Source organism: Rattus norvegicus, chromosome 15 (genome assembly GCF_021556685.1).
Source record: "Rattus norvegicus strain SHRSP/BbbUtx chromosome 15, alternate assembly SHRSP_T2T, whole genome shotgun sequence".
Classification (NCBI taxonomy): domain Eukaryota; kingdom Metazoa; phylum Chordata; class Mammalia; order Rodentia; family Muridae; genus Rattus; species Rattus norvegicus.
Window position 1 is genome coordinate 31,927,485 of NC_141548.1, and position 25,369 is coordinate 31,952,853.

Consider the following 25,369-nt stretch of genomic DNA (forward strand, 5'->3'; position numbering starts at 1 on the left):
GCGGCAATGGGGGAGGATGGGGAGGGGAACACCCATAAAGAAGGGGAGGGGGAGTGGTTAGGGGGATGTTGGCCTGTAAACCGGGAAAGGGAATAACACTTGAAATGTAAATAAGAAATACTCAAGTTAATAAAAAAAACAAAAACAAAAAATAGATAAACAAAAGCAGGAAACGAGCAGAACTCTCGGCTCCCCCTGTTCTTCACCCCAAGAATACTTCTAAATAGCTTCTCCCTGATTCCCTTATTTATTTGAACTCGCTCTGTAGACCAGGCTAGACTTGAACTCACAGAGGTGTGCCTGCCTCTGGAGTGCTGGAATTATGGGGTTAAAGACATGCACCACCACCGCCCAGTTCTCCCTGATTAATTTTATTTCCAATATGGTTTTGTACCTGCAGGAGGGCAGATGCATGAGGAAGCTGAAGTGAGGTTCAATACCAACGGGCTTCCAGCTGGCATAGTGCACGGGGCTGCACTGAGGGGCTGGAGAGCAGTCTGGGAGGGTCACAGAACAAACTCATTTTCTTTCCACATTAGCTACCCAGTACTATGTAGTACACATTCTATGGATTTACAAAGATCAGTACTCTTTAACTTTACCCAAGGAAGCTCAAGGCAGACAATAGAAACCTTACCAGTCCCTGGAGAAGGAAGAGAGACAGCAGAGGGAAGGAGGAAGGTAGGAAGAGGATGGAGATAGTACAAGGAAAGGAATTTGTGAGACAGGGTCTATGTAGCTCTGGCTGTCCTAAAACAGATAAGGATATGCAGATAAGGATGTCCTATGCAGATAAGGATGGTCTCAAAACTAGCAGAGATCCACCTGGCTCTGCTTCCTGAATGGTGGGATTAATGCTCTGGCAGTTCAGAAGGAATTTTTTATATTAACCTTTGCCCTTGCCATAATACTCACAGGTAATGAGATTTGGCAGTCGGGAAGCCCAAGTGTTAAGCCCAATCTTTGAGGTACGCTGACACGTTATCATGCTGCTGAGACGGTCACTTCCTATTTCTGGTCTTGTGTTCTCTGAAAGGGAACCTGAACCCTGGGATCTCTAGAGACAAGGCTTTCGTGTTTCTGATTGTGTGTGCGTGGCAAGCGTCCAGAGGAGCTCCAGCACAAACCAGAAACAAGAATGTGGAAATGAAGCCGGAGGTTCAAGAGCTAGGGCTCCTTATGAAGGAAATGGACAACATTCTTAAAGAAGAAAGTCTGGCATGGTAGAAATCCTAGCTCTTGGAAGAATGAGGCAGGGGTGTTACAAGTCTGAGACCAGGCTGGGCTATGCAGCTGGACCGTGTCTCAAGAGTCAAAATATCGAAAAGGAGAAGATGGGAGAATCAAAGAGCTGGGTGGAGGGTTTCAAGACAGGCAGCTGTAGGATACTTTCTTTTTTTTTTTTTTTAACATTTATTTATTTATTATGTATACATCATACAGCTTTCTGCCAGCATGTATGCAACTACAGGCCAGAAGAGGGCACCAGATCTCATTACAGATGGTTGTGAGCCACCATGTGGTTGCTGGGAGTTGAACTCAGGACCTCTGGAAGAGCAGACAGTGCTCTTAACCGCTGAGCCATCTCTCCAGCCCTGTAGGATACTTTCTCAGGACTAGAGAAAGGGTATTCCTGTTGGAGTTCAAGGATAGTAGTATTCTCTCGGGACACTTTCCAACACATGGGAACCATAGAAAAAGCCTCCACCACAGTGCCTTGTGCAGGACTACTACAGTTAATTAGAGCAAGCAAATACTATATCCCATGTGTGGTTGGACTAAGGCAGCAAGGGGTTGGAGCGAGAGTCGGTGGCTACAGCTCTCTGTGGGCAATACTCTCTTTTGCTTACTGGCACTGTTGAAAGAAAGAAAGAAAGAAAGAAAGAAAGAAAGAAAGAAAGAGAGAGAGAGAGAGAGAGAGAGAGAGAGAAAGAAAGAGAGAGAGAGAAAGAGGAAGGAAGGAAGGAAGAAAGAAAGAGTGGGTGACTCTTGGAAAGAACAGCATGCCAGTGGCTCAGAGGTTAAGAGCACTGACTGCTCTTCCAGAGGTCCTGAGTTCAATTCCCAGCAACCACATGGTGGCTCACAGCCATCTGTAATGGGATCCGATGCCCTATTCTGGTGTGTCTGAAGAAAGCAATAGTGTTCTCACATATAAGAAAGGGAGGGAGGGAGGATACCAGAAGAAAGGGAGTCTTACTTGATTTGTGGGTGGTAGGGTTTACAATTCTGCTACTCTAGGCTAGTTCAAGATAAGAAAAGGGAGTTTTTGTTTTTTTTTTTTTCTTTCGGAGCTGGGGACCGAACCCAGGGCCTTACACTTGCTAGGCAAGTGCTCTACCACTGAGCTAAATCCCCAACCTTTTTTTTTTTTTTGTTTGTTTTTTTTTTTTTTTTTTTTTAAGAGACAGGGGCTCACTATGTAGCACTGGCTGTCTTGGAACTTGCTCTGTAAACCAGGCTGCTCTCAAACTTAAGAGATCTGTTGCCTTTGCCCCTCTCCCCCTTTTTTGTCTGGGGATTAAAGGTGTGATCATCACAGCTGGTGAAAGAGGGAGAATCTTAAATTCATGTGCCAGGAAAGTGACCTCCCTGTAGGAAATATCTTCTGGGAATCTCAAAAGGACTAGGTACACAAACACCGCTCAAGATGGGACACACAGCAGCCCTTCCCTATTTGACAAGGCTCTTGGTTCACTGGTATTGTTAGTTCAGGCCCAACCCTGGGGACTAGAGAAACACCTTGTCCTCAAGTGCTTCATTAAACACTGAATTGGGCAGTGGTGGTGCACCTTTAATCCCAGCACTCGGGAGGCAGAGGCAGGCAGATCTCCGAGTTTGAGGCCAGCCTGTCTATAGAGTGAGTTCCAGGACAGCCAGGGCTATACCAAAAAACCCTGTCTGGAAAAAAACAAAAAACAAAACAACAAACAAAAAACCCCAAACAAACTCGAAGACTCCTGACAGCTGAGGATAGGGGTGTGAACGAGCCATGGTGCCTCTTACAGAGGAAGCTCAGGATGACCTATGGTTCCCTAGCCCAAGCTCACACTCACCAACCTGGTGCTACCAGGGGCCCTGGGAGGAAGCCCAGCAAAGACCACCTAGCAGTCACCCTACGTTTGGAACTGTTCTCAAGGAGACATCAAATAATCTACCTGGGCAAGAGTAATGGAGAGGGTGGGAGGGAGGGAAGGAGGTACACCCAAAGGTATGGGGTTGGCCAGAGCCAGGACAGAAGCCCCTGGATGGAAACCTGGCATTTCAGTAGGTTCCCAAGTTCTCTAGCAGGCAGGTGGGATAGTGCCTTGCTGACCCTGCAGAGCTGGAACGCTGGCACAGGAGACGGCAGGAAAACAGGTCTGGGGCCCTTGGAGGACAGGAAGGAACAGCATAATGAGGAAGTATGGTCTTTCCCCACCGTAAATGATAGATATATAGCAAAGTTTTTAATTTTGTTCTTCAAGGAAAAAGAATACAAACCACCACGGTTACACACAGACTGTGGGACTTCCTGGGCTCACAATCCTACAACCCTGAAACCCTGAACAAATTACTGGGCTTAGACTTATTTCTATAACAGGGATAATGCTCACATCATGGTGCCACTTTAGACATGCACGTAAAACATTTAGCACGCAGAAGTTAAATGGGAGCTGTTGCTATTGTTAATATGACGTAACAATAACACACACACATTAAGGATGATGTCAGAACACCTGAACCTCAACCCGGTCTTCCCTGGGCTCCGGGTCGAAGACTAGAGAGTGAATTGTTTTGGGAGTTTCCAAGACAATTCTTCCCTTTACTTTGCTGAACCTGAAGGTGGTCCAACCGTCTTCTTCACAAGGGAAGATGATGCTTAAATGGGCATTTATCTGAGGCATGACCAGAGGGCGAAGGAACAAGGCTCGAACTGAATTGTGAATGTGTGTGTAGGCACCTGGCAGAGAAGAGGGGAAGTGAGAAACTGTTCGAGATGCTGGTAATGGGAAGGGGTGTGGGAAGCCAGTTGCCTGGGAGGTCCTCGTTCAACTGTATGCAGCATTAGGAGTCCTTCTCCCTTTAGAGAGGTGTCTGAGCAAAGTGGGTCATCAATGGCCTTAGGAGAGAAGCTACAGGTCCTGTCCACCTCAAAGGAAAGGGGGTGTCCAGCAGAGACCAGCATGGCTAAAGAGAGGAAATAAAGGGAAGTGTCTACATGGTCAAAGAATCAAGTGGTGGGAAGCGAGAAAGGCAAGAGAAGGAAGGAAGCAGCAAACCCGATTGCCCGCTCAGGCTAATCACAGAGGCCTCCAGGTTTTCCATTTCATTGGCTCAGTCTGACACTTCCTGGTGCCACTTCCTTCTCAGATGGGTTCTCACTCTTGTTTTCTATCTCTTATACCCACAATCCTTTATCCTCCAGAGGTCCAACACTGTTTCACTCTGGGGCTTCCAAGCCACACTTTCCCTACCAGCTGCACTCTTCTCCGATCTCTCTGGAGACCCAGACGGGAAGTCTGTGGAGGCAAGAGTAAAATCCAAAGGGCACAGGGTGAGCTAGCCTGGGAGCTTTGCTGCTTGCTTCATGGGTCCTGGATCATTTGAACTCTTCTCGTCTGCAGCCACAGGCTCAGAGTGCTGGGTAAGTCTTGTTTCTTCTTCTCCTTTCAATGTTCTGAGAGTCAAATGTAGCCCAGGATAGCTTGGTAGATATGTAGCCCTGGCTGGCCTCAAACTCAAAACAGTCTTCCTGTGTGTGCCACACCTGGCTTGCTGTGTGGTCTTTAATTGTAGCAATAGGTTGAAAGATGTCGTTTCTAACCTGTACCGTGCCATGAATAAACCATAAAATACCAAAAAAGTTACCCTAAGGGCATAGTGGGTCACACAATGACCACAACACAGCAGAGGCTAAGGCAGGAGGGTTGCATACTGGGGGCCAGTCTGGGCTAGAGACCATGTTGAAAGAGAAAGAGAGAAGGAGGAGGGAGGGAGGGAAGGAGTGGGGAGGAGGAAGAGAAGGAGAAGGAGAAGAAGAAAGAGGTAGGCTTAAGAAAGAAAGAAACAAAAGTAGCTTTAAGGAAGAAAGGAAAGAAAGGTAGCTTTGGGGGGCAGGCCTTAGGGAACCACCTAACTCCACTTTCTTACAGAGGAAACTGGAGCCCAAGACACCTGTTCAATCATACAGATACTCAGTGGTGTCCTCTTTTTAAGAGGCAAAAAGACTAAATCAGTAGAATAAATAAATAAATAAATAAATAGTATGTCCCTTGATATAAAGTGCTTAGAGGTTTTAAGAAGGCACCCAGAAAAGTAAGGCTGGCATTCACTTTCCTGGAAGCCTATGTAAACCCCTTAGATACCTCACTATTTGGCTACAAGGACTAGGGTGGGAGTTACTTTTGCCACCGTCTTTATTCCTAATGCTTGCCTGGTAGCTGAAGGAACTCAAAAGGTAATCTACCATTGGCCCCGTCAACCCCTGTCCTCGAAGACTGAAGCCATGAACTGTTGAGAGACAAGGGAATGCTATCATACTGCCAGAGGGCAATGGTCAAATTCCTGGGGTTTAAGCAAGGCAATCTCGGCTCAGGTGAAGCTAGGATGGGCAGGACACAGGGACGAGAGGTGGTAAGGCCAGTAAGAGGGAAGCGATCCGAATGACTTCACTGGGCTGGACTTTATACACCAAGCTCCTCCTCAGTTCATAAAGCTTTCCAGCCCAAGGAGGCTTCTTGACCTTTCCAGAGATCTTGTGGACCTATCTCGCATTCCTTGAGTTCCTTCCACTTACACCCACCTGGTGCTTTCCACCCCAATCTCTTGAGTTTCGCAGGCGGTTTCCAGCCACCTCCGCTTGACTCTGGGACGGCTCTCCACCCATCTGCCAATTGTGGTTCCCTGGTTCCTGGCGCCACAGCCTTCCCCCACCCCCTCCACGCCTGGATGCCTCCGCTTTTTCCCTGCCGTGGCCTAGTCTCAAATAAAATGGATCCAGCCCTGGGGCTCCGCAGCTCCGGCACCGCCAGGGTGCTCGGGCCCAAGGAGCGCGTAGTCACGGCCGCCGTTGTTGTCCCAGAACTCGCGGCCCGTAACCCGGTAGCGAAGGGCGAAGAGCAGGGCACCGCCGACCGGAGGCGCAGGCAGGCGGAAGGCGAAGCGGTCAGCCCGCGGCGGGGCCGGGGCAGGACCGGCGTAGGAGGCGGGCGATTCCCGCAGGCTGCGCCAGCCGTCCGCGCTCCAGCGCACGCTCACGCGCTTCTCGTAGGCCAGGTCCAGCACGCGCGCGCTCCCGGCCACGCCCAGAGGGCCCGCGTCTGCGCGTTCCAGGCAGATGCGCTGCGCCTGCAGCCGGGCGGCGAAGCCGGGCTCTAGGGCTGGCTCCAGGGCGATTCGCGCGTCCTAAGGAGAGAGGGCGGGAAGGCAGGTCAGGGCGGGACTCCCGAGAGAGAAGGTTGAGGCCCGGGGGCGGGGCACGGCGGCGCGCCTACCTGGAGGCCGCGGGTGCGCGGCGGGCACGGCGCGAAGTGGCGCAGGGCGTCCCTCTGCAGTTGCACCTGCACGTGGCGGGGCACCCGGGGCGGTTCCCCCGGGCGGAAGCGGCGGACCACAGCCAGCTCCAACCCCAGCGCGTCGGCGAAACGCACTCTCTTGCGAGTGTCAGGGCTGCGGCTGCGGGCTGTCCGCGCCCCGCCGCCACCCGCGGGCGCAGAGCGGGCCCTGCGCCCCCGACCCGGAACGTGAGCCCGCGAACGGGCGCCCGGCCGGGTCCCGCCCTCCCCCGGCTCCTCCTCCGACTCCTCCTCGAGGCTGGGCCGCTGGCTGCGGTAGTACGCGCGCTCGGTCAATGCTGCTATAAAGCTCAGGTTGCGGGGGATGTCATTGCGCGGTGGCCGCTCGTGGGACATGTCACCCCTGCGCCCCAGCGGGGCCAGCACACAGTGCCCGGCGCGTCCTCGCTCTCCCGCCGGCTCTATGTCCGATCATAAGGTGCAGGGCTGCTCGGCAGCTGCTGGCTGTGGACTCTCCTTGCCGTCACCCCACGTACCCGGCCTGCTTGGTTTCCTTGACCATTTTTCCCTTCCTTTAGCGGCCAGTCCCCGGTGTCAGAATATCCGTCCTGCTTGCTTCCAGATCTCTGCTCTGAGCGTGCGCTCAGCGGCGCTCACCCTTCGGTTCTGCGGGCCTCGCTGACCCGGCCCCCGCCCACAGCCCTCTGACAGGTGGCTGGTATCTATCTTCACTGCTGCACCAGGGGGCGGGGCTGCCTCCATCCTTGGGGTCCCAGATGAGTTACTCCAGTAAAAGAAGGGTTAAAGCAGGAAGGGAAAAAGTAATCTTTCTCCTTTTTTTTTTTTTTTTTTGCACGAGAAAATTAAAAATGCGGAGGGTTTAACTCTCCTTAGAGCTCAGTGTTTTCTTAAACCCAGGCTACAGGTTTGAGACCCAGGCAGGTGGCGATGGGTGTAGTGACAGAAAGGGCAGGAATCCCAGATAGTGTCCTAAGTAGAAGACTCAAAAGGATGAGCGGTGGCACACTGGCTGCTGAGAAAAGTAATGAGAACACTTAGCTTCTTGTCCTATGTCCCCCGTTGTTTAGTTGTGTGACCTTGAGAAAGGAATAATTTCTCTTGACCTTGGTTTTCTCCATCATTAAAAAAAAGTATTTCAGATCTCTAACTAAATCTTTTTAAGCATGAAGACTTTCCGATTCATGGCAGTTTTTAAACATGGTAGGTGTTCCCGTTACTGAGTCGAGTGCCCAAGAAGGACACAGGACAGGCAATTTTTCATTTTATTTTTGAAAAACACACTAGTGACAATGGCATGTACAAAGTTTGCTAACTTCTCTACTGATTTTTTTTTTTTTTTTACAAAGATCTGTTTCTTTTTTTTTTTCCTGAGCTGGGGACCAAACCTAGGGCCTTGCGCTTGCTAGGCAAGCGCTTTACCACTGAGCTAAATCCCCAACCCCTCATTTTTAATCATCTGTATGGTGTCAGAGGGTATGTATGCAGGAATGCAGGTACCCACAGAGGTCAAAAGGGGACATCAGATGGCTGCTGCAACTGGCTTTCCAGGCAGATGTGAGCTGGTATAAGTGTGCGCTGAAGATGCATTAGGGCCGTCTAGAAGAGTGGTATGTGCTCTTAACTGCTGAGCCATCGCTCCTGTTTTCTATAAGTTTTATAATACAGAACACTAGGCATTGTTGTAGTATTTATAATTGTTTCAAATATTACAGATGGGAGAGGGAAAAAAAAAATCCTTGCCCAGCGAGTGTCACGTAGTTACCAGCTGCGGAACTCGACCTTGTTGTGGTTTGCCCGGAAGTTATCTGTATTTTGATGCGAATTCCACTGCCCCAAGGACAGCTGCCTAGTCACCTACTCGGGAATCAGGTGACTTCACCAGAGCCTCCCCACTGAATTTGTAAAGTACAGGTGAGGGGCAGGTACAGGATAGAAGGAGGCCTGTCATTGGAGGAGAAGGAAGGATAGGTGGGAGGGAAGTTTGAAGGAAGAGGAGGAGATCAGAACAGAAAGGAAGAGACCGGACAGAGGAGAGGGTGAGGAGCCTTGGCATTTGATGTTAAGATTCTGCTCTGTGTATTTACAGGCTGTTATTAATGTTCCTAAGGGATGGATGGTACTGGGCTTTGTATGTTTGAGTGGGCAATTATATCTTACCAATTGGATCTAAGATTATTGTGTTGTGTGTGTGTGTGTGTGTGTGTGTGTGTGTTTTTTTTTTTTTTTTTTTTTGGTTCTTTTTTTTCGGAGCTGGGGACCGAACCCAGGGCCTTGTGCTTCCTAGGCAAGCGCTCTACCACTGAGCTAAATCCCCAACCCCCTGTGTTGTGTGTTCTTTTATGTGAGGGTTTGAGTGTAGGAAAGTGTGTGGCTGGGATGTGTTTCCGCCAAGATATCTGCTAGATATCTTGCCGGACCAAGCGGGGTAAAAGACAAACTATATGTTTTTTATTCTTATATTTTTACAACAACAGGACCTCAGCAGCCAAACTCTAGAGCTCACTCTTCTCATCATTTAGTTTTATACAACATTAAAACATAATTGATAGGTTGGGGATTTAGCTCAGTGGTAGAGCGCTTGCCTAGCAAGCGCAAGGCCCTGGGTTCAGTCCCCAGCTCCGAAAAAAAGAAAAGAAAAAAAACATAATTGATAATAATGATAATACTGGTATTTTTTGTTAAATGATGGCATCTGATATAGAAGTGGACAATGTGGGGCTGTAAGGGTATGCACTGCTCCAGGGGACCTGATGCCACTTTCTGGCCTCCAGGGACACCTGGATGCACATGACCATAGCTTCCACTTGGACACACACAAGCACATAATTAAAATTAAAGAAAAATATTTAATGGGCTGGGCATGGAGGTTTGCTTCTTTAATCCCAGGATTTGGGAAGCAGGAACAAGCAGATCTCTAAGTCGGAGACCAGCCTGGTTTACAGAGTGAATCCCAGGATAGCTGGGGCTACACTGAGAAATTCCGTCTTGAAAACCCAAAAGAAATAAACAATTAATTAAGTAACTAAATAAATAATAAAATGGGGCCAGGCATAATAGTCGCAGGTGTACACCCTTGATCCCAGCATTCAAGAGGCAGAGGCAAGGGGTTGGGGATTTAGCTCAGTGGTAGAGCGCTTGCCTAGCAAATGCAAGGCCCTGAGTTTGGTCCCCAGCTCCGGGGAAAAAAAAAAAAAAAAAAAAAAAAGCAGAGGCAAGTAGATCTTTGTGGGTTCAAGGCCAGCCCTGGTCCACATGAGTTCCAGTACAGTCATGGCTATGTAGAGAGACCTTGTCTTAAGAAGAAGAATAGGAGGAGGAAGAGAAGGAGGAAGAGAAAGAGGAGAAGAAAGAATTGAAAATATTAGAGTACAAATAAAATCTCCAAGTTGATTTATTTGCCATGTTGGGGTTTGAACCCAGGCCCTAATACATGCTGGGCAAACACTCTTATCACTGAGCTCATCAAGTCTCTACATTTTTAGCCGGATGGCTTAACAAAAGAAGACAACTATGGCAGGGACTCAACTGGGCACGAAGTGTGAGACTTAATGCTGTGTTATTGTTGTACAGTTCATTCTCGTGTGTGTTTTCACAGCAGCGTTAAACACGGTGTTACCTAGGACTCACTTTAAAAACAATGTTGAGTTGCGTTACATACTTCACACGTTTGTAAAATGCACGGACATGCTGTGTGTCTTAAACTGTAAAATAATTTGTGAGTATTGGTGGTCGCTTAGGACAGCCAGTGGAAGAAAACCACTACAGGGGGGACCACCTCTGTGGCACTGAACCCCAACAGCCTCCTAGAAGCTCTTTGTTGTTGCTCTTGGTTTTGGTTTTGGTTTGGTTTTCTGAGATAGGGTTTTGTGTATAGCCTTGGCTGTCCTGACACTCACTCTGTGGACCAGGCCTCGAACTCAGAGATCCACCTCCCTCTGCCTCCCAAGTGTTGAGACTAAATACATGTTCACACCACTACACTCCGTTTAGATGCCTCTTTTTATTGTTATACAAAGGGACCTTTAACAAGTCAATTTCCTCATACCAGAACTTCTTATCTGATCTTCTTGAAAGACCTAAGCAATTCTCAGCCGTGCAAACCACGACAAGCTCTGAGAAACATTCAAAGGAATGACCCCATAAAATCTCAGATAACCATCACTGACAAAAGGCTACTTCAAAACTCAGGTGCCATCACTCCAGATTCCTGCCAGATACCAACAGTTTGGCTAAAATTCTGGAACAATGATTGTACTCTGATTATATTAGATCAGGCAGCTTAAGGGATTCTCCTTGCTCTGGTAAAAGAACAAGGCATTGAAGTAAAATCAAGGAGGTTCCCCACTAGTTTATGGCCTGGAGGTTTTGGCAAAGACTTTACTACCTACCTTGTCTACAGCTGGAACTACCATGTTTGGCTTTGCATGGTGGGGCTGGGAAGATCTTTGAGGTGTATAGTTTTGGACTAAATATAAGATTCTGACTTTGACCTTCTAGCTGCTCACATTAACACCGAATCTTTCTTCCAACTCACTTTTTAAAATAGTTTTTGTTGTTGTTGTTGTTTTGTTTTTTTGTTTTTTTTTTTTTTTTTTGAGACAAGTTTTCTCTGTGTAAAAGCCCTGGCTGTCCTGGACTCACTTTGTAGACAAGGTTGTCTTCAAACTCAGAAATCCATCAGCCTCTGCCTCCTGAGTGCTGGGGTTGAAGGAGTATGCCGCCATGCTTGGCTTAAGTCTTTATTTCTTCAACAGCAATTGCAGTCTTCTCTAAACCTCTGACTGGAACTGCTCAGAGATTGGCAGGAGGTGTCAAATGATTCATTTAGTTGACATGTGCTATTGACTTATTTGGCCAAGAAAACACAAATGTGAATAAACCCCAGCCCTGGCTGCCAAAGAGCTTAAAACTAATAGGTCAGATGGAAATATATTAGTGTCTCTTAAGACCAGTAATAAAAACAAGTTCAGTGTGGGCTTCACTCCTTTAATCCCTGCAGTAATCAGGAGTGCACAAGGGTCATCAGAGTTATCTTCATGTAGGGCAGCCTGATCCCACTGCAAAATAAGGTCCCCACCCCCACAAGAATATTTATTTCTGGTAAATGTCTTAGACTAAACCATATTGCAAATGAAAACCTTTAAGTAGATTTTTTTTAAACATCAATTATTAGATACTAATTTATTGTTTTATTTAATGATTTACTTTTTTCTTTTTTTTCTTTTTTTTTTTTCCGGAGCTGAGGACCGAACCCAGGGCCTTGCGCTTGCTAGGCAAGCGCTCTACCACTGAGCTAAATCCCCAAACTTAACTAGATTGTTAAGGCCTAAGTAACAGTGGTTTCTGATAGTACCGAAGCCATTTTGAATAAAACTTCTGTTTTATTAGCTGCCAAATGGTTTAAGTCCCCAAGACCTCCCTGGGTAATTGACATCTTGTTTGGCAAGTTGAGACATGAATGCTGGGCAAGTCACCTGTCACAGTTGACTAAGCCAACCAATGGGAGCAGGATAAGTGTACCACAAAGCCGTGTTCCTAAGGAAGCCCCTATCCCTAAATCCTGAGTGCTGGGATAACTTGGCACACATGTTTGTGCATTTCAGGCTTAAAAGCTCAGTAGGTTAGGACCACAGTCTCAGCTCCCAAGCCCGATCAATCAGTCCAGAGGTGTGTTTTCAATAAACTATCCCTGCTTGATTGAAATCTCTGTCCATGTGGTTTGTGGGCGATTCCTGTACCCCAACACAATCTGTCTCTAAAAACAAATGGGGGCGTCTTGCTGGTGGCATCTAGAACGATCAGTCTAAGAACAACGGAGAAATGAGGATAGGTGGAATGATAGAACCTTACAAGAGTAGAACAGGCTGTCTGCTCAGAGTAGAGGATTGAGCAGGAACTCAGAATTGCTGTGGATTCCAGCTATAAGAACAGTGCTGACTGCCAACGTGAAGAGATCATTTTTTGAGGCAATACATTGTCAAAGTTTGAATTTACAGGTCAGACTGATTTAGATTTAAGTCCTAGCTTCTCCTTGATATGTGGATTTGGGTAAATGGCTTAATCTCCCCAAATCTCAGCTTCTTTTTTTCATGGAATAAGGATTAAGCAGCCTAAGGAATGAGGTAAGAATGAAAATTAAAAGTTATACATGTAAGAAAACTTCTGTGGCTCACACCCACAATACCACCAGTCTGGACAGCTGACATAGACAGATTGTGAGTTCAAGGTCGGACTGACCTACAAGGAACACACACACACAGAGAGAGAGAGAGAGAGAGAGAGAGAGAGAGAGAGAGAGAGAGAGAGAGAGAATGAGCACAGCCAATTCCCATAACATATTGCTTCTATGATCATTGTGGCTTCTCTGGTGACCACAGAAATGGGAACAACAAGGTTTAGTGGGAGAAGCAAGGGGAAGCAACGAGAAAGAACTGAAGGAAAAAGTGTAATTGGGTTGCCTCTTTCTGGCCTTAGCTGGAGTTCCAGAGCCAGGGTCAGGGGAGAGGTGGGAGGATCGGCATGCTGCTGAGTGCCCTCCGGTGGATCTTCTGCTCAGAAAGCTTCTTGCCCTGGAAACTTGCTCTACAGAAAGATATTATCATGGGCTGGGCAGTGGTGCCTCATGCCTTTAATCCCATAATATCTGAGGCAGAGGTGGGCAGATCTCTGTGAGTTCCAGGACAGCCAGGGCTACACAGAAAGAAACCATGTCTCAAAATACACACACACACACACACACACACACACATTTTATATATACATATTTATGCACATATAAATAGATATGTGTATATATCTTTATAGTATATATACATATGTGTATATGGAATATATAAATATTTGCATAAACTGATAAATATTCTATATACTTATATTGATACATTTATTATACATATTTTATATTTATACTTATAAATATATTTTTACATGTATATATATATATTTTTTTTTTTGGTTCTTTTTTTCGGAGCTGGGGACCGAACCCAGGGCCTTGCGCTTCCTAGGTAAGCGCTCTACCACTGAGCTAAATCCCCAGCCTTACATGTATATATAAAAAGCATATACTTATATAGACATGTGTATGTATATATATATAATCTATGTATTTTTAATATATTCACATGTAAGTTAAAGATATATTTAATCTGTAAAACAATCAACTTTAACATTGGTAACCTGTATTTAGGAAGAGTGTGTATGATTAGTAAACTTGTATCAATTTGTGCCTTTTATTGTTTGATTTTATTTTTAAATAATAAGAATGAACTCACGTGGTGGGTAAAAAAATGAAAAGAAAATCAATCTGATTACAAAAGATGAAGATTGCTTGTGGACACTGTAAATGAAGGCCTGTCACCTGATACCTAGCCGAAACTCCAGCCCAGGAAGAGCCCACTGCATTAAAGGTGCTGAGGGGAAGTATTTTTGTGTTTGGTGTCCCACAAGGGCAAGGCATTGTTCCCAGCTTTATGGGAACTGCTCTTCTTTTCCTAGGCACGCAATCCAAAGCTGGAAAGTTCAACAAGTGCATGAACAGAAGAGACCTTCCGGAATGCTGAATTTGCACTGAGCTGCTGAGGCCCGGTGTGTTTCTCTGGGTAAGCTGCGAGCTTAGCCGGCAGCCGGCACAGGTCACTGTGGCCTCTGAACAGCTCTTCAATGTCCCTCTCTTCCCGGAGTTGTGGCTCTTCCCAGCCCAGCCTCCCAGCCCCGCCCCTCTCTCTGGACGCATCTCTGTGTCCCATCATCACCCGGCGCCGGGCCCTCCCTCCCTGCCCTCCCCTCCTCCCTCCTTCCTTCCTTCCTTCCTTTCCTCCCTCTCTCCCTCCCTCCCTCCCTCCCTCCCAGCTCCTCCACCAGGAAACAACCGGATTCCCGATCCCGACCGAGGCCTTCTTCCTGACTCGTGAGATTTCCTAACCTGGCTGTTGGGCGGGGTTGAAAAACCAGCTAAGCTTGGGGAGGAGCTGGGCCTTTAGGCTGCTCTTGGGGGAGCCGGGAGTAGAGATGGTGTCGGCAGGAAGCCCGTGGTCCCGGGTTTCCCGAGAGGGCAGTCATTAAACATGGAATCGGCCCCACAGCTGGCTAAGCGTTGGAGGTAGGGGCTCAGTCCCAGGCGCTGCAGTTCCAGTTCTTTCCGGGCCAGATCCCCGGCCTTTTCCACCTAGTTCTCTCTCCCTCCCCTTTTCAGGGCTCCACTCTCGCCGGGAGGATGAAAGGCCTCAGCTGGGGGCTCCCTGCCATCAGCACTGGGTCGTAAGAGCTGCCATCCAGGCTGGGTAAGTGTCTTCTTCCTTTCTGCCCCATTACAGCCCTTGGCTTTTCCCATCTTCCTATTCAGCCCCTGTCTCCTCCCTATCTTGTGCCTCTGCCAACATCTTCACATCATGCTCCTGGGGAGGTCTTTAGCCTCTTCCTGTAGCCAGAAAGGTATGTGTGTGTGCGCGTGTGTGCGCGCGCAGAGGTGTCATACAGCTGGTGGTGTCGTATGAAAGGAATCTGAAGTAGTCTAAAAATAAGATTTCCTGTTGCACACTTAATTTGACATGTTATACGTGGCCAGCTGCTTATGCTCTGAAACCTCCCCAAGACTTAAATCCTTTGCTCTTGCTTGTCCCTGCCCAGTGGCCTCTGAGCATTTCACCTATCTCAGGAGCTTGATCAAATAGAAAATGTCCCTTTTTGGTCTCTGTCAATATTTTTCATATATTTATGTCAGTCTGTCATCCTTGCCCCTTTCAGCCGCCCGGATGGCGACCCCAGCCTCAACCCCAGACACACGGGCTCTAGTGGCTGACTTTGTAGGCTATAAGCTGAGGCAGAAGGGTTATGTCTGTGGAGCTGGCCCTGGGGAAGGCCCAGCAGCCGACCCGCTGCACCAAGCCATGCGGGCAGCTGGAGACGAGTTTGAGACCCGCTTCCGGCGCACCTTCTCTGACCTGGCCGCTCAGCTACACGTGACCCCAGGCTCAGCCCAGCAACGCTTCACCCAGGTTTCCGACGAACTTTTCCAAGGGGGCCCCAACTGGGGCCGTCTTGTGGCATTCTTTGTCTTTGGGGCTGCCCTGTGTGCTGAGAGTGTCAACAAAGAAATGGAGCCATTGGTGGGACAAGTGCAGGATTGGATGGTGACCTACCTGGAGACACGCTTGGCTGACTGGATCCACAGCAGTGGGGGCTGGGTAAGAAGCTTCTCAATTGCTGCTCTCCGCATACCTCTGCGAAGTTGGTCTTCGTGGGAAAATGGGGCCTCTGGTGGGGGAGTGGGGGTTGTGCTGGGAAGGGCAGAGTTCCCCTATTTAAGTGGAATCAGAGGAGAGCATCAAGCTAACTGTACTCCAGGGATGTCATGCAGTAGTCGCTGGATGGGCTTCAGGGTCCCAAGAAGACCGAATGTAGAGTTTTATAAACGGAGAGCCTTCAGGGAAAAGTTGTGTACCCCCCCCACACACACAAGTACATAGCATGGGTGATGGGGTTGGTCAGACACGGGTCATGGCTAGGCAAGCCTTTGCAAAGGATGCCAGTTCTGAACGGAACTTAAGGGATGCCATGGAAGGGATGCGGCTCACTTCATACAGACAGTGCAGAGGAGCCCAGGAGGGGCTTCAGTGGGGCTCGTGGGCAGTAGAGCTTTGGTGGAGCAGCTGGGTGTGGGGGCAGTGCTTACAGTGGATGGAACTGGAACTCTTCCTTCCTTCTTCTCTCCACTATCCTCTCCTGATATCCCTCTCTCCTTCTTTCTCTACTTCCCTTCTCTCCCACAGGCGGAGTTCACAGCTCTATACGGGGACGGGGCCCTGGAGGAGGCACGGCGTCTGCGGGAGGGGAACTGGGCATCAGTGAGGACAGTGCTGACGGGGGCTGTGGCACTGGGGGCCCTGGTAACTGTAGGGGCCTTTTTTGCTAGCAAGTGAGAAAGTCTAGGGTCAGGTGGGGCTAGGTGTGGCTAGGGGCCAGGAGAGCTGGAACAATAGAGAATGCCCTTGGAAGAAACTGGATGGTCACGGAACAGAGGAAGGCAGAGGAAGGTAGTGTGTGTGGGAGCCAAGCACGCCAGGCAGGTGGCAGGAAGGAGGACTTGGAAACACTAAGGAATGTTTCAAGGCCAGGAACCCAGAGGGTGGAGTCATCCCACGGCTTGCAGGGAGGTGGGAGGAATCCTGCCTATATCGTGGGCACACAAACTACCTGGATCAGGGCTTGTGGTTCCAAGGAAGGTGAGCTCACTTAAAAGATCGGTGTCTCTACTAGATGAATGGGATTTAGGGAACCTAGAACTCACCTCCCTTTGGAATGGAAGCTTGGTGACTGGATGAAATGGCTGTGGCTGTGGGCTGCATGGGCACACCTGTGCATGGGCACACCTGTGCATGGGCACACCTGTGCATGGGCACACCTGTGCATGGGCACATGCAGGCATGCTCATGTGCATGCTGGGCTGTTTGTTGACTCTGATGATGGGGTACTTAGAGAAAACATTCCTTCTTGCTGTGGCAAGAACAAGGGCCAGTTCACTGCCCTTCTCCCCTCTGCCCCTTCCCTAGACCTTAGGCCTCCAGGCTGGAGGAGGAACACTGTATCTAGACTAGGGCTCTGGCACTGCTGAAAGTTGACAGGGCTTTGGAGAGAAGAGTTCTGCAGCTGGCCTTGTTCTTTACCATCCCCCTTCTGTGTGCATCTGTGCACCCCGGCTGACAAAGGGCAAGGCTGTGGAGCCTGGGTGGATAGGAGCTTTGGTACTTGGGCTTGCCTATCACCTTCCCCTCCAATGGAGGCACCTTGGTACCTAGAGTGTTGCCTGTTTCTAGGACCTCTTTATCCAGCTGAGACTCTAAATTGGGGCACTAATTTTCCTTTAGAAGATACGGATATGAATGCTGATCTAGAATTCAGTTTAGTTCCTGAGCTGTCTCAGTGAGACTGCCGATGCCTAGAGAGGACCATTCCCACTCTGAGTCCCTTGGGAGTGATGGGGACAGGTACTCCTTGCCTGGCCTATTCTGTGTGGTGGGTTTTGGTGCTGCTGTATCAGGGGCCAGGTGTATGGGTTCTAGAGTACCTGCCACGACTTCAACATGTTTTCTTTTGAAGCCATCCATGCTCTTTGCATAGGTTGTGTTGTCAGTACTTGAGTCTCTGAAGATGTCGGTCACGTTAGAACTCACAGTCCAGTCCTCTAGAACAAACCCAGACCATAGCTTTTTCTTTCGAGGGAGGAATCATTCACTCCAAACGCATGCCCTGAGCCAGACCTCACTGCTGCACTTTCCAAGGTGCTAACATTGCTGCTCTTTGACGCCAACTTCGTTCGCAGTGCTCTAGAACCCTACCTACCTATCCTGAGCACTGACCAGCTTGGCTAGGCCACAGCTGACTCGCCTCTTCACTTGGTCCTAGAATGTGGCATCGTATCGTGCTTGCTAGAATGTGGGACCAAATTGGCCTCAGGTGTTTAGTCCAGACTTTTGCTTCTGAGAGAAGGTTGCACTTTTTGATAGTGTCTGTGGGGGATGTGGGAGGCTGCATGTGCCAGTTGGTGTATTTTGAGGGTGATGATCTAAGAAACTCAGAGCTGTCTCTGGCAAGCAGTTGGAGTGGGAGGCTCTGACTTGCTCAGGACAAACTAGGCCAGTGGTTTTCAAACTGCTTGGCAGAGCCCCGAAGTGTCCTAGGGGTTGCCTCAGGAGTCCTTAGGGAGATGAGGGAGTGGAGGGCTGGGCAGTTTGCCCTCAAACAGAACAGCTCCCCTTGTAGCTGTCTTATGTATCGGGGTTCAGGGTAAGATTTTATTTGTGGTAAGGGCTTTGCTGCTGAAAAAAGTTAGAAAACCACTGACTAGACCATCAGCTCCATTTGGAGTCTGTGCTCCTCCGAGTTCCGGGAAGACTCTCTGCTCTACCCTTCCCACGGGACCCCTACCCAAGTTAGCATTCCTGGGGGCCTTTAGCAAACAGGAGCAGTGGGAACCAGGGTCGGGTTACCAACACCCTCTGCTGCTGAGCCTCCAGACAGGTGAAAGGAGAGGCCGTTATGGGAAGCTAAAGGGTTGGTCTTGGTCTGGATTCCCAGAAGCTTAGCTTAGATGGGACCACAGTGGGGAGTTGTGACCTGTTCTGCCCTTCGTTTTGAGGGCCAGTGGAAACCCAGAGACTCTTCTGTCAGGGAAAACCAGGGACTGTCTTTCAGAGCCATATAGTTCCTTGGGATCAGCTCTTGGCCAAGAGGGCTGAGTATGGCTCCCAACTTTTAAATCCATTTCATTTTTTTAAATGAGGGAAATAGATCTAATTTTTCAGATATTAAGTAGGTGGAGAGGATGTTCTTGCTCTCCAAAGCCCAAAGGGATAAATAGGGACTTTGCTTAGGCCAAGGCAAGAGCGGAAGTGGGGCAAGTCAGTCCTGCAGTTGTCAATCCTACTCCCCACCTCACTAGGGCATACATATACTATTTTACTTTTTTAAAATCATAAACGGCAGGAGAACAGATTTGGTTAGTTTAGAAGAAGAGAAAAAGCTCTATAAATATAAATATATATTCCTGTATTTTTATTTAATAATTTATAAATGCCAAGTTCATTTGACTTTTATTTTTGTGTAATATGTAATGGTCGTATTAAAAATAAACAAATAAAGCCCAGAAATTTAATGAGAAGTACCGAACAGGGTTTTGTGACTTCTGTACTGTACAGCCTGGGTTTTAGAACTCTCCTTAAACCAGTCATTTCTTAGGACCATGACCTTACTAAGGGAAATAATTTCAATTATAGGCATTTGGGAAAGAAAGTATTGAGGTTAAAAAAAAAAAAGATCCACACCCACCTCACCCCTGGCCAAATACCCAAAGCTAAGAACTCTATACCAACTCCAGCCTCAAGAAGGGATAGGCACATGTGCTATATTTGGGGCCCTCTACACACAACAACCTAACCCTAACCCTAACCCTAACCCTAACCCCTCCTCAAATATCCTGGCTCGGTTTGGTGGCAAACAACTGCCATCCCAAGCATCAGATAGAGATAGGAAGGTGGGCCACCCGGGTGTACAGTAAGGTCAGGGCCAGCTAAGGCTCGGCGAGACCTTGTCTCTAAGCAGATTAATAGAAAGCAAAAGGATAATTAATGCATGGAGGCTGTTCTTAAGCAATATTCTCAAATACAAAAGCTAGGCTGTGAACTCAGCTATGAGTTTTTGGCGGTCAAAGCAGTCTGGAAACATTAAGATTCACAGCTGAATTGTTACTCAGAAGGCAAGACTTTTCTGGAAAGATACTTAGTGACAGAATTGGTGGCAAATAGAGTAATTTATATCTCTGTCCTTTTAGAGATACCAAGTGGGGATCCAGGAAGTCTTAGGTTTGCTTATCAGTCTCATCATAATTTAGGCCAATATGTTCCTTTATAATGGTCTGATTACTGAGTTTTAGACTGTCCAAAAGGAAGACGACTGCTTTCTTTATATAGTTCTATGTAAATGCAGCTCACCCAGATGGCACTTTTAATAAAAGTTGGGCAACCCTTAGTTACAGTTTCTGACCCTGTGGGGGTAGAGAGGTTGGGGTAGTTCTTGCTCATGCTGGAAAATCTCTTGCACTTCAGGAGCAAGGACGTTAAGTGTAGATCTGGCTGGGGCTACCTATAGGCAGCTAGCTCCACGCCAGCCTGACTGCAAGCTAAGACTCACTGTCAGGAGAAAGAACAAAACCGAAACCCTGCTGTTTCTTGCATATGGGTGGATTATAGATATTCTTCATCAAGTTTTTATTTGCTTTTTCTTTCATTTTTTGAAATAGGATCTTGCCTGTACCCCAGTCTGGCCTCAGGCTCAGTGTCAACATTCCAGGTGTGTGCCACCAGATCTGGCTGACTTCTTTGAAAATTTAAAAAACACCCTTAAATGTGGTTATGGGAAATAACCCTAAAATAATAATAAATAACTAATCAATAACCAATAGATAATAAAAACACAGCCCAAAGCTGGATGCCGTGTGGCCCGTTTATAATCCCAGCCTTTGGGAGTCAGAGGCAGGAGTAGTAGTTCAGTGCCAGTGTGGCTGATAGGAAACCCTGCTCAACACACACACACACACACACACACACACACACACACACACACACACACGCACACAACAGGAATTTTGACCAGAAAGCATACTCTAATGGACGATGTGGCTGCTTCACTCATCACTCATCTCTAGAGAAAATTAAATATTTTCGGCGTATTTAACATAGTTCTAGGCTCCCAGGCAAAGAGAGTGGGGGGACACATCTCAGCTCACATGTTGCGCTTACACTCCAGTAGGGAATCAAACAATAAGTAAATCATAAATATGTTAGAAGGTAGTAAATACTATGAGGAAAGATGCATGGTGACCCATACCTTTCGCCCTAGTGTTAGGGAGGCAGCTGCCAGGCAGCTCTGCAAATTCAAGGCCAACCTGGGCTACATGTGAGACCCCCCCCCACACACACCTAAAGGTATTATTTGTAAATAAAAGGAACAAGGATAGGAATATGTAGATGCTCTGATTTTAAATCAAATGGTCAGGGAAACCCTCATGTCTAAGACGACAAGTAAAACGGTGAATTATGGTGTAACTGAAGATACCTATTAGCACTATTTTCCTATAAAACTTCTATACGTGTGATGATGTGAACTAGTGTGTGTCGGTGTGAAGAATCATACTTTACATGTGTGAGCCTCCCTGCTTAAACGAAGACTTCAGCAAGAGCAGATGAACATACCAGTTGTGGTTTTGTCTGGTAAGGTGGCTTTTGTTCTTTCTGCTGTCAGCATTTTCTGATCTCTGTGGGGTAATGAATATGAGCATCTGATGGAGCAACTAAGAGCAAGTTTTTCAGATAAAAAGTTATTAAAAAAGTAGCCAACCAAGTTCAGGGGTGGGCATTTATACTTGCAGTCTCAACATGAGAGGGATGGGAGGAGACACTGAAAGTTGGGGGGTGATCTTTCTACGCAGTGAGTTCTAGGCCAGCCAGGGCTACCTAGGCAGACCTTTTTTTTTTTTTTTTAATTTATTTTTTAAGATTTTTTATTTTATTGTATATGAGTACACTGTAGCTGCCTTCAGATGCACCGGAAGAGGGCATCAGATCCCATTACAGATGGTTGTGAGCCACCATGTGGTTGCTGGGATTCGAACTCAGGACCTCAGGAAGAGCAATCGGTGCTCTTAACCACTGAGCCATCTCTCCAGCCCCTAGGCAGACCTTTTATTAAAGATTAGCCACTCAGTGGGCTAGAGAGATGATTCAGTCATGGATGGTGGAAAGGGTATACTGAGTCTGGTAAGTTGTCCTCTTACCTCACACAAGTGCCCTGACTCATGTTCCCTTCAAATAAGTGTAAAAAGAAAAAAAAAAATTAAGGTTAGCAAATCAGTTGAGCTAGAGAAATGGCTATTAGTCAAGAGCACTTGCTTCTCTAATTAGAGGAGTAGGGTTCAGATCCTAGGATCTGTGTCAGGTAGTTCAACCCCACCTGAAACTCCAGCTCCAGGAGATTATAAACACCTTCTGGTTTCTGTGGGCACCAGAACACAGACCCATACATACATAAAACGCTTTAAAAGTTAGCAGTCAAAACTGAAATTAAGCAGCCTGGTAGAAGCCCCTTCCACCTTTCAATGCTATCTCACTTCTGTACCAGGTCTGATCTAGGAAGTTAATGCAAGCTAGGTCAGACCACATCAGAAGATACCAGGATCTTTCTAAAATACACCAAAGGCTGGACAGATAGCATTAATGAGTGCTTGCTGCTCTCACAGAGGACCTGGTTCACATCCCAGCACACATAGAATACCTCGCAACTACCTGTACTCCAGTTCCAGGGGATCTGACACCCTCTGGCTTTTGTGGGCTCCTGCATGTAAGTGCTACACATAAACTCACACAAGCATACATACACATACAAATAAAAGTAGTAAGTCTTTAAAAATAGCATAAGGCTTCAAGTCTTTGCCAGCACTGTCCAGTAGAATATGATGCAAGTCACAAAAAGAGTTTTACATTTTTCTAGGAGCCTCATTAAAAATGTAAGAGAGTGCCTTTCATCCTGCATTAGGAAGGCAGGAGTGGGATATCCCTGTGTAACTATGTAGCTCACTGTCCTTATATACACTATATAGACCAGGCTGGCCTTGAACCCAAAGAGGTTCACCTGGGCCCAGCCCTTTTTTTTTTTTTTTTTTTTTTTTGAGACAGGGTCTTATGCAGCCCAGGCTAGCCTCAACTTTCCTATATAAATGAGGTTGGCCTTGAACTCCTGATGCTTCTGCTCCCCCCCACCCAAGTGCTAGGAATTCAGGAGTATCTTGTTATTACGTCTAGCTCTGTAGGGTATTTTGTTTTTAAAGATTTTAAAAATGTATATGGGAGTTGGGGATTTAGCTCAGTGGTAGAGCGCTTCCCTAGCAAGCACAAGGCCCTGGGTTCGGTCCCCAGCTCCGAAAAAAAAAAAAAATAAAAATGTATATGTGTGTGGGAGAGAATATGCGTGTGTTTGTTAGTGCCCATGGAGGCCAGAAGGTGTTGAATTCAGTAGAGCTGAAGTTACAGGTGGAGTGAGCTTGTGGGTGCTGAGAACTGAACTCAGTTCTCAGTAAGAGTACCAAGAACTGTGGTTTTTGAGACAAGGTTTCTCTGTGGCCTGGCTGTCCTCAAACTCACAGAGATCCACCTGCCTCTGTCTCTCCTGGGGCTGGGATTAAAGGTGTATAGCTCTGGCTACTCACTGTGCAGACTGGCCTGGAATTCCTGGCTATTTTCCTGCTTCAGCTTCTCAAGTGCTAAGATTACACATGTGTATAACAATGCTGAAAAAATATAACCTCAGGAAGGTGAGGCAGGGGATCTCAGGTTTGAGGCCAGACTACATAATAATACAGCCCAGTCTCCGGAAGGGAAAAAAAAAGCCCAGCAATGATGGTGCACAAGCCTTTTTGTTTGTTTTGTTTAATAATTTTTAATGTTTTTTTAAGATTTATTATATATACAATGTGGCTGTCTTCAAACACACCAGAAGAGGGCATCAGATCTCATTACAGATGGTTATGAGCCACTATGTAGTTGTTGGGATTTGAACTCAGAACCTTTGAAAGGGCAGTCAGTGCTCTTAACCACTGAACCATCTCTCCAGCCCAAACAAGCCTTTAATCCCAGCACTTGGGAGACAGAGGCAGGCAGATCTTTGAGTTTGAGGCCAGGCTGGTCTACAGAGGGAGTTCAAGGAAAGCCAGGACTACAAACAACAAAATTAAAACAAAAAGATTTAGGGGAATGTGGTTTTATATAGGGTATTCATTTAGTAGATGGACGTGCCAGCACACACCTTTAATCCCAGAGTTTAGGAGGTAGAGGTAGGCGGGTCTCTGTGAGATTAAAGTCAGCCTCGACTATATAAATTGAGCTTCAGGCCAGCCAGAGTCAGTTAGTGAGGTCCTGCCTCAACAACACTGTTGTTGCACGAAGGCATTTGGTTCTTACATTTCCCTTCATTACCTTGCTTAAGTTGGGTGCCAGCAAACCCTTCAAAATTTGAATTGGTTAGAATCAGTGTGAGAGACCTTTCTTTGGAACTCATTTAGTGCCTGACTTCGGTGATCAACTTCAATTGGGATGAATCCCCAGCAACAGTTTGACGCTGCTTCCAGCTCCCAAACTCCTGAGGTAAGGAATTCGGCAGTGGGGTCATAAGCCATGCTTCTTTCTGACTGTGTTTTGCTTAAACGTATTCCTTTTTGTCCCATTCCCCTTTTGCAACCAAGTTAACCTTTTTGGTTGTGCTTGTATGAATCTACTCCCCAGACTTGTAGTTTGGTCTGTCTACAAAAAGTCCTCTTGCAGATTTAGCACTACTATTCTTTATTTCTATAAATGTGTGAAATTTCTACTGGGGTGTGGCTATCGTACTCTCTTCTCCAGAGCCAGCTCTCATGGTTACTTGAAGGTGTAGAGCTGTCTTGAGCACCTACATGGAGAATTTCCTCTGGGGTCTTCAAAGGGGTTTGGAAGCTAGGAAACTGGACCTAAAAGTTGTAGCCCTCCAATAATCACACATGTGTACTCTGCTAAGTGTACCACCATGTATGGATCCAAATATAAACAGGACTTGAGCCCTGGTCTGCAGGCACTCCACCTAGTTAGGAAGCAGCACAGAATCGCTAAGTGTGCAGCGGAAATAGGCCCACTTGTCTCAAGATAGAATGGGAAAGCTGGTGGAAGGCATTCTCACTGAGGTCTGGTTTAGGAGAAACTCCACAGATAGAGGCTAAATCTTTGAACCTCAGGTAAAACCGGGGAATGAGAGAAGTATGGAGACACTTGCAAACTAGCCCCAAGGCTACAGTAAGAAATTTTGACACTTCAGCTGGCCAGGAAAAAGAGGGTGCTGTACAAGTTAGGCAAGAAAACAGGCTAAGTCTAAGCAGGGGTTAGAGTCTAAAACAATCACCTCTGCAGAACAATGGGACAACTCCAAGTCTGAGTGAAGATTAGTGAGGTTTGTTGATTTTTTTTTTTTAAATACTATTCTTTAGGCTACTTCTCTATGTAGTGCTGGTTGTCCTTGAACTCACTCTGTAGAGTAGTCTGGTTTTGAACTCACAGAAATCCGATTGCCTCCGCTTTCGGGGCGCTGGTATTAAAGGCATACGCCACCACACTCAGTCCAGGAATTTCCTATCGTTAAGCCAGGCAACCCTTTCGGGAGCAAGGTTCACCTGTCGCACAGCGGGTGTCAGCCCGTCGAATCCCATAAGCCAATCGGCATCCAAGAATGGGCCACTTCGGTGAGACGTTTGGAAGATTGGTCCTTTCCACTTCACCAGTCAG

The 25,369-nt window shown here is 47.2% G+C and overlaps 2 protein-coding genes and 1 long non-coding RNA gene across 8 annotated transcripts; 2 read left to right on the forward strand and 1 right to left on the reverse strand.

The window, feature by feature from the left end:
- Window positions 1–1,408: 1,408 nt before the first annotated feature.
- LOC148000949 (uncharacterized) lies at window positions 1,409–3,458 on the forward strand. Its single transcript, XR_015638792.1, has 2 exons — window positions 1,409–1,519; window positions 2,090–3,458. It is a non-coding gene; the product is annotated as an uncharacterized LOC148000949 (long non-coding RNA).
- A 2,506-nt stretch (window positions 3,459–5,964) lies between these two features.
- Window positions 5,965–7,125, reverse strand: Ppp1r3e (protein phosphatase 1, regulatory subunit 3E). The gene is made up of 2 exons (NM_001169575.1): window positions 6,477–7,125; window positions 5,965–6,387 (listed from the first exon to the last, which is right to left on the reverse strand). The coding sequence occupies exons 1-2, from the start codon at window positions 6,891–6,893 to the stop codon at window positions 5,965–5,967; spliced, it is 840 nt and encodes a 279-aa protein (NP_001163046.1). The 5' UTR covers window positions 6,894–7,125.
- On the forward strand, window positions 6,318–24,355 carry Bcl2l2 (Bcl2-like 2). Of its 6 annotated transcripts, none has more exons than XM_087586505.1 (6): window positions 6,318–6,412; window positions 13,779–13,924; window positions 14,013–14,116; window positions 14,710–14,797; window positions 15,261–15,700; window positions 16,286–19,173. In XM_087586505.1, exons 5-6 carry the CDS (start codon window positions 15,269–15,271, stop codon window positions 16,433–16,435), a joined length of 582 nt encoding a protein of 193 aa, XP_087442631.1. In that variant the 5' UTR covers window positions 6,318–6,412; window positions 13,779–13,924; window positions 14,013–14,116; window positions 14,710–14,797; window positions 15,261–15,268; the 3' UTR covers window positions 16,436–19,173.
- Window positions 24,356–25,369: the final 1,014 nt, after the last annotated feature.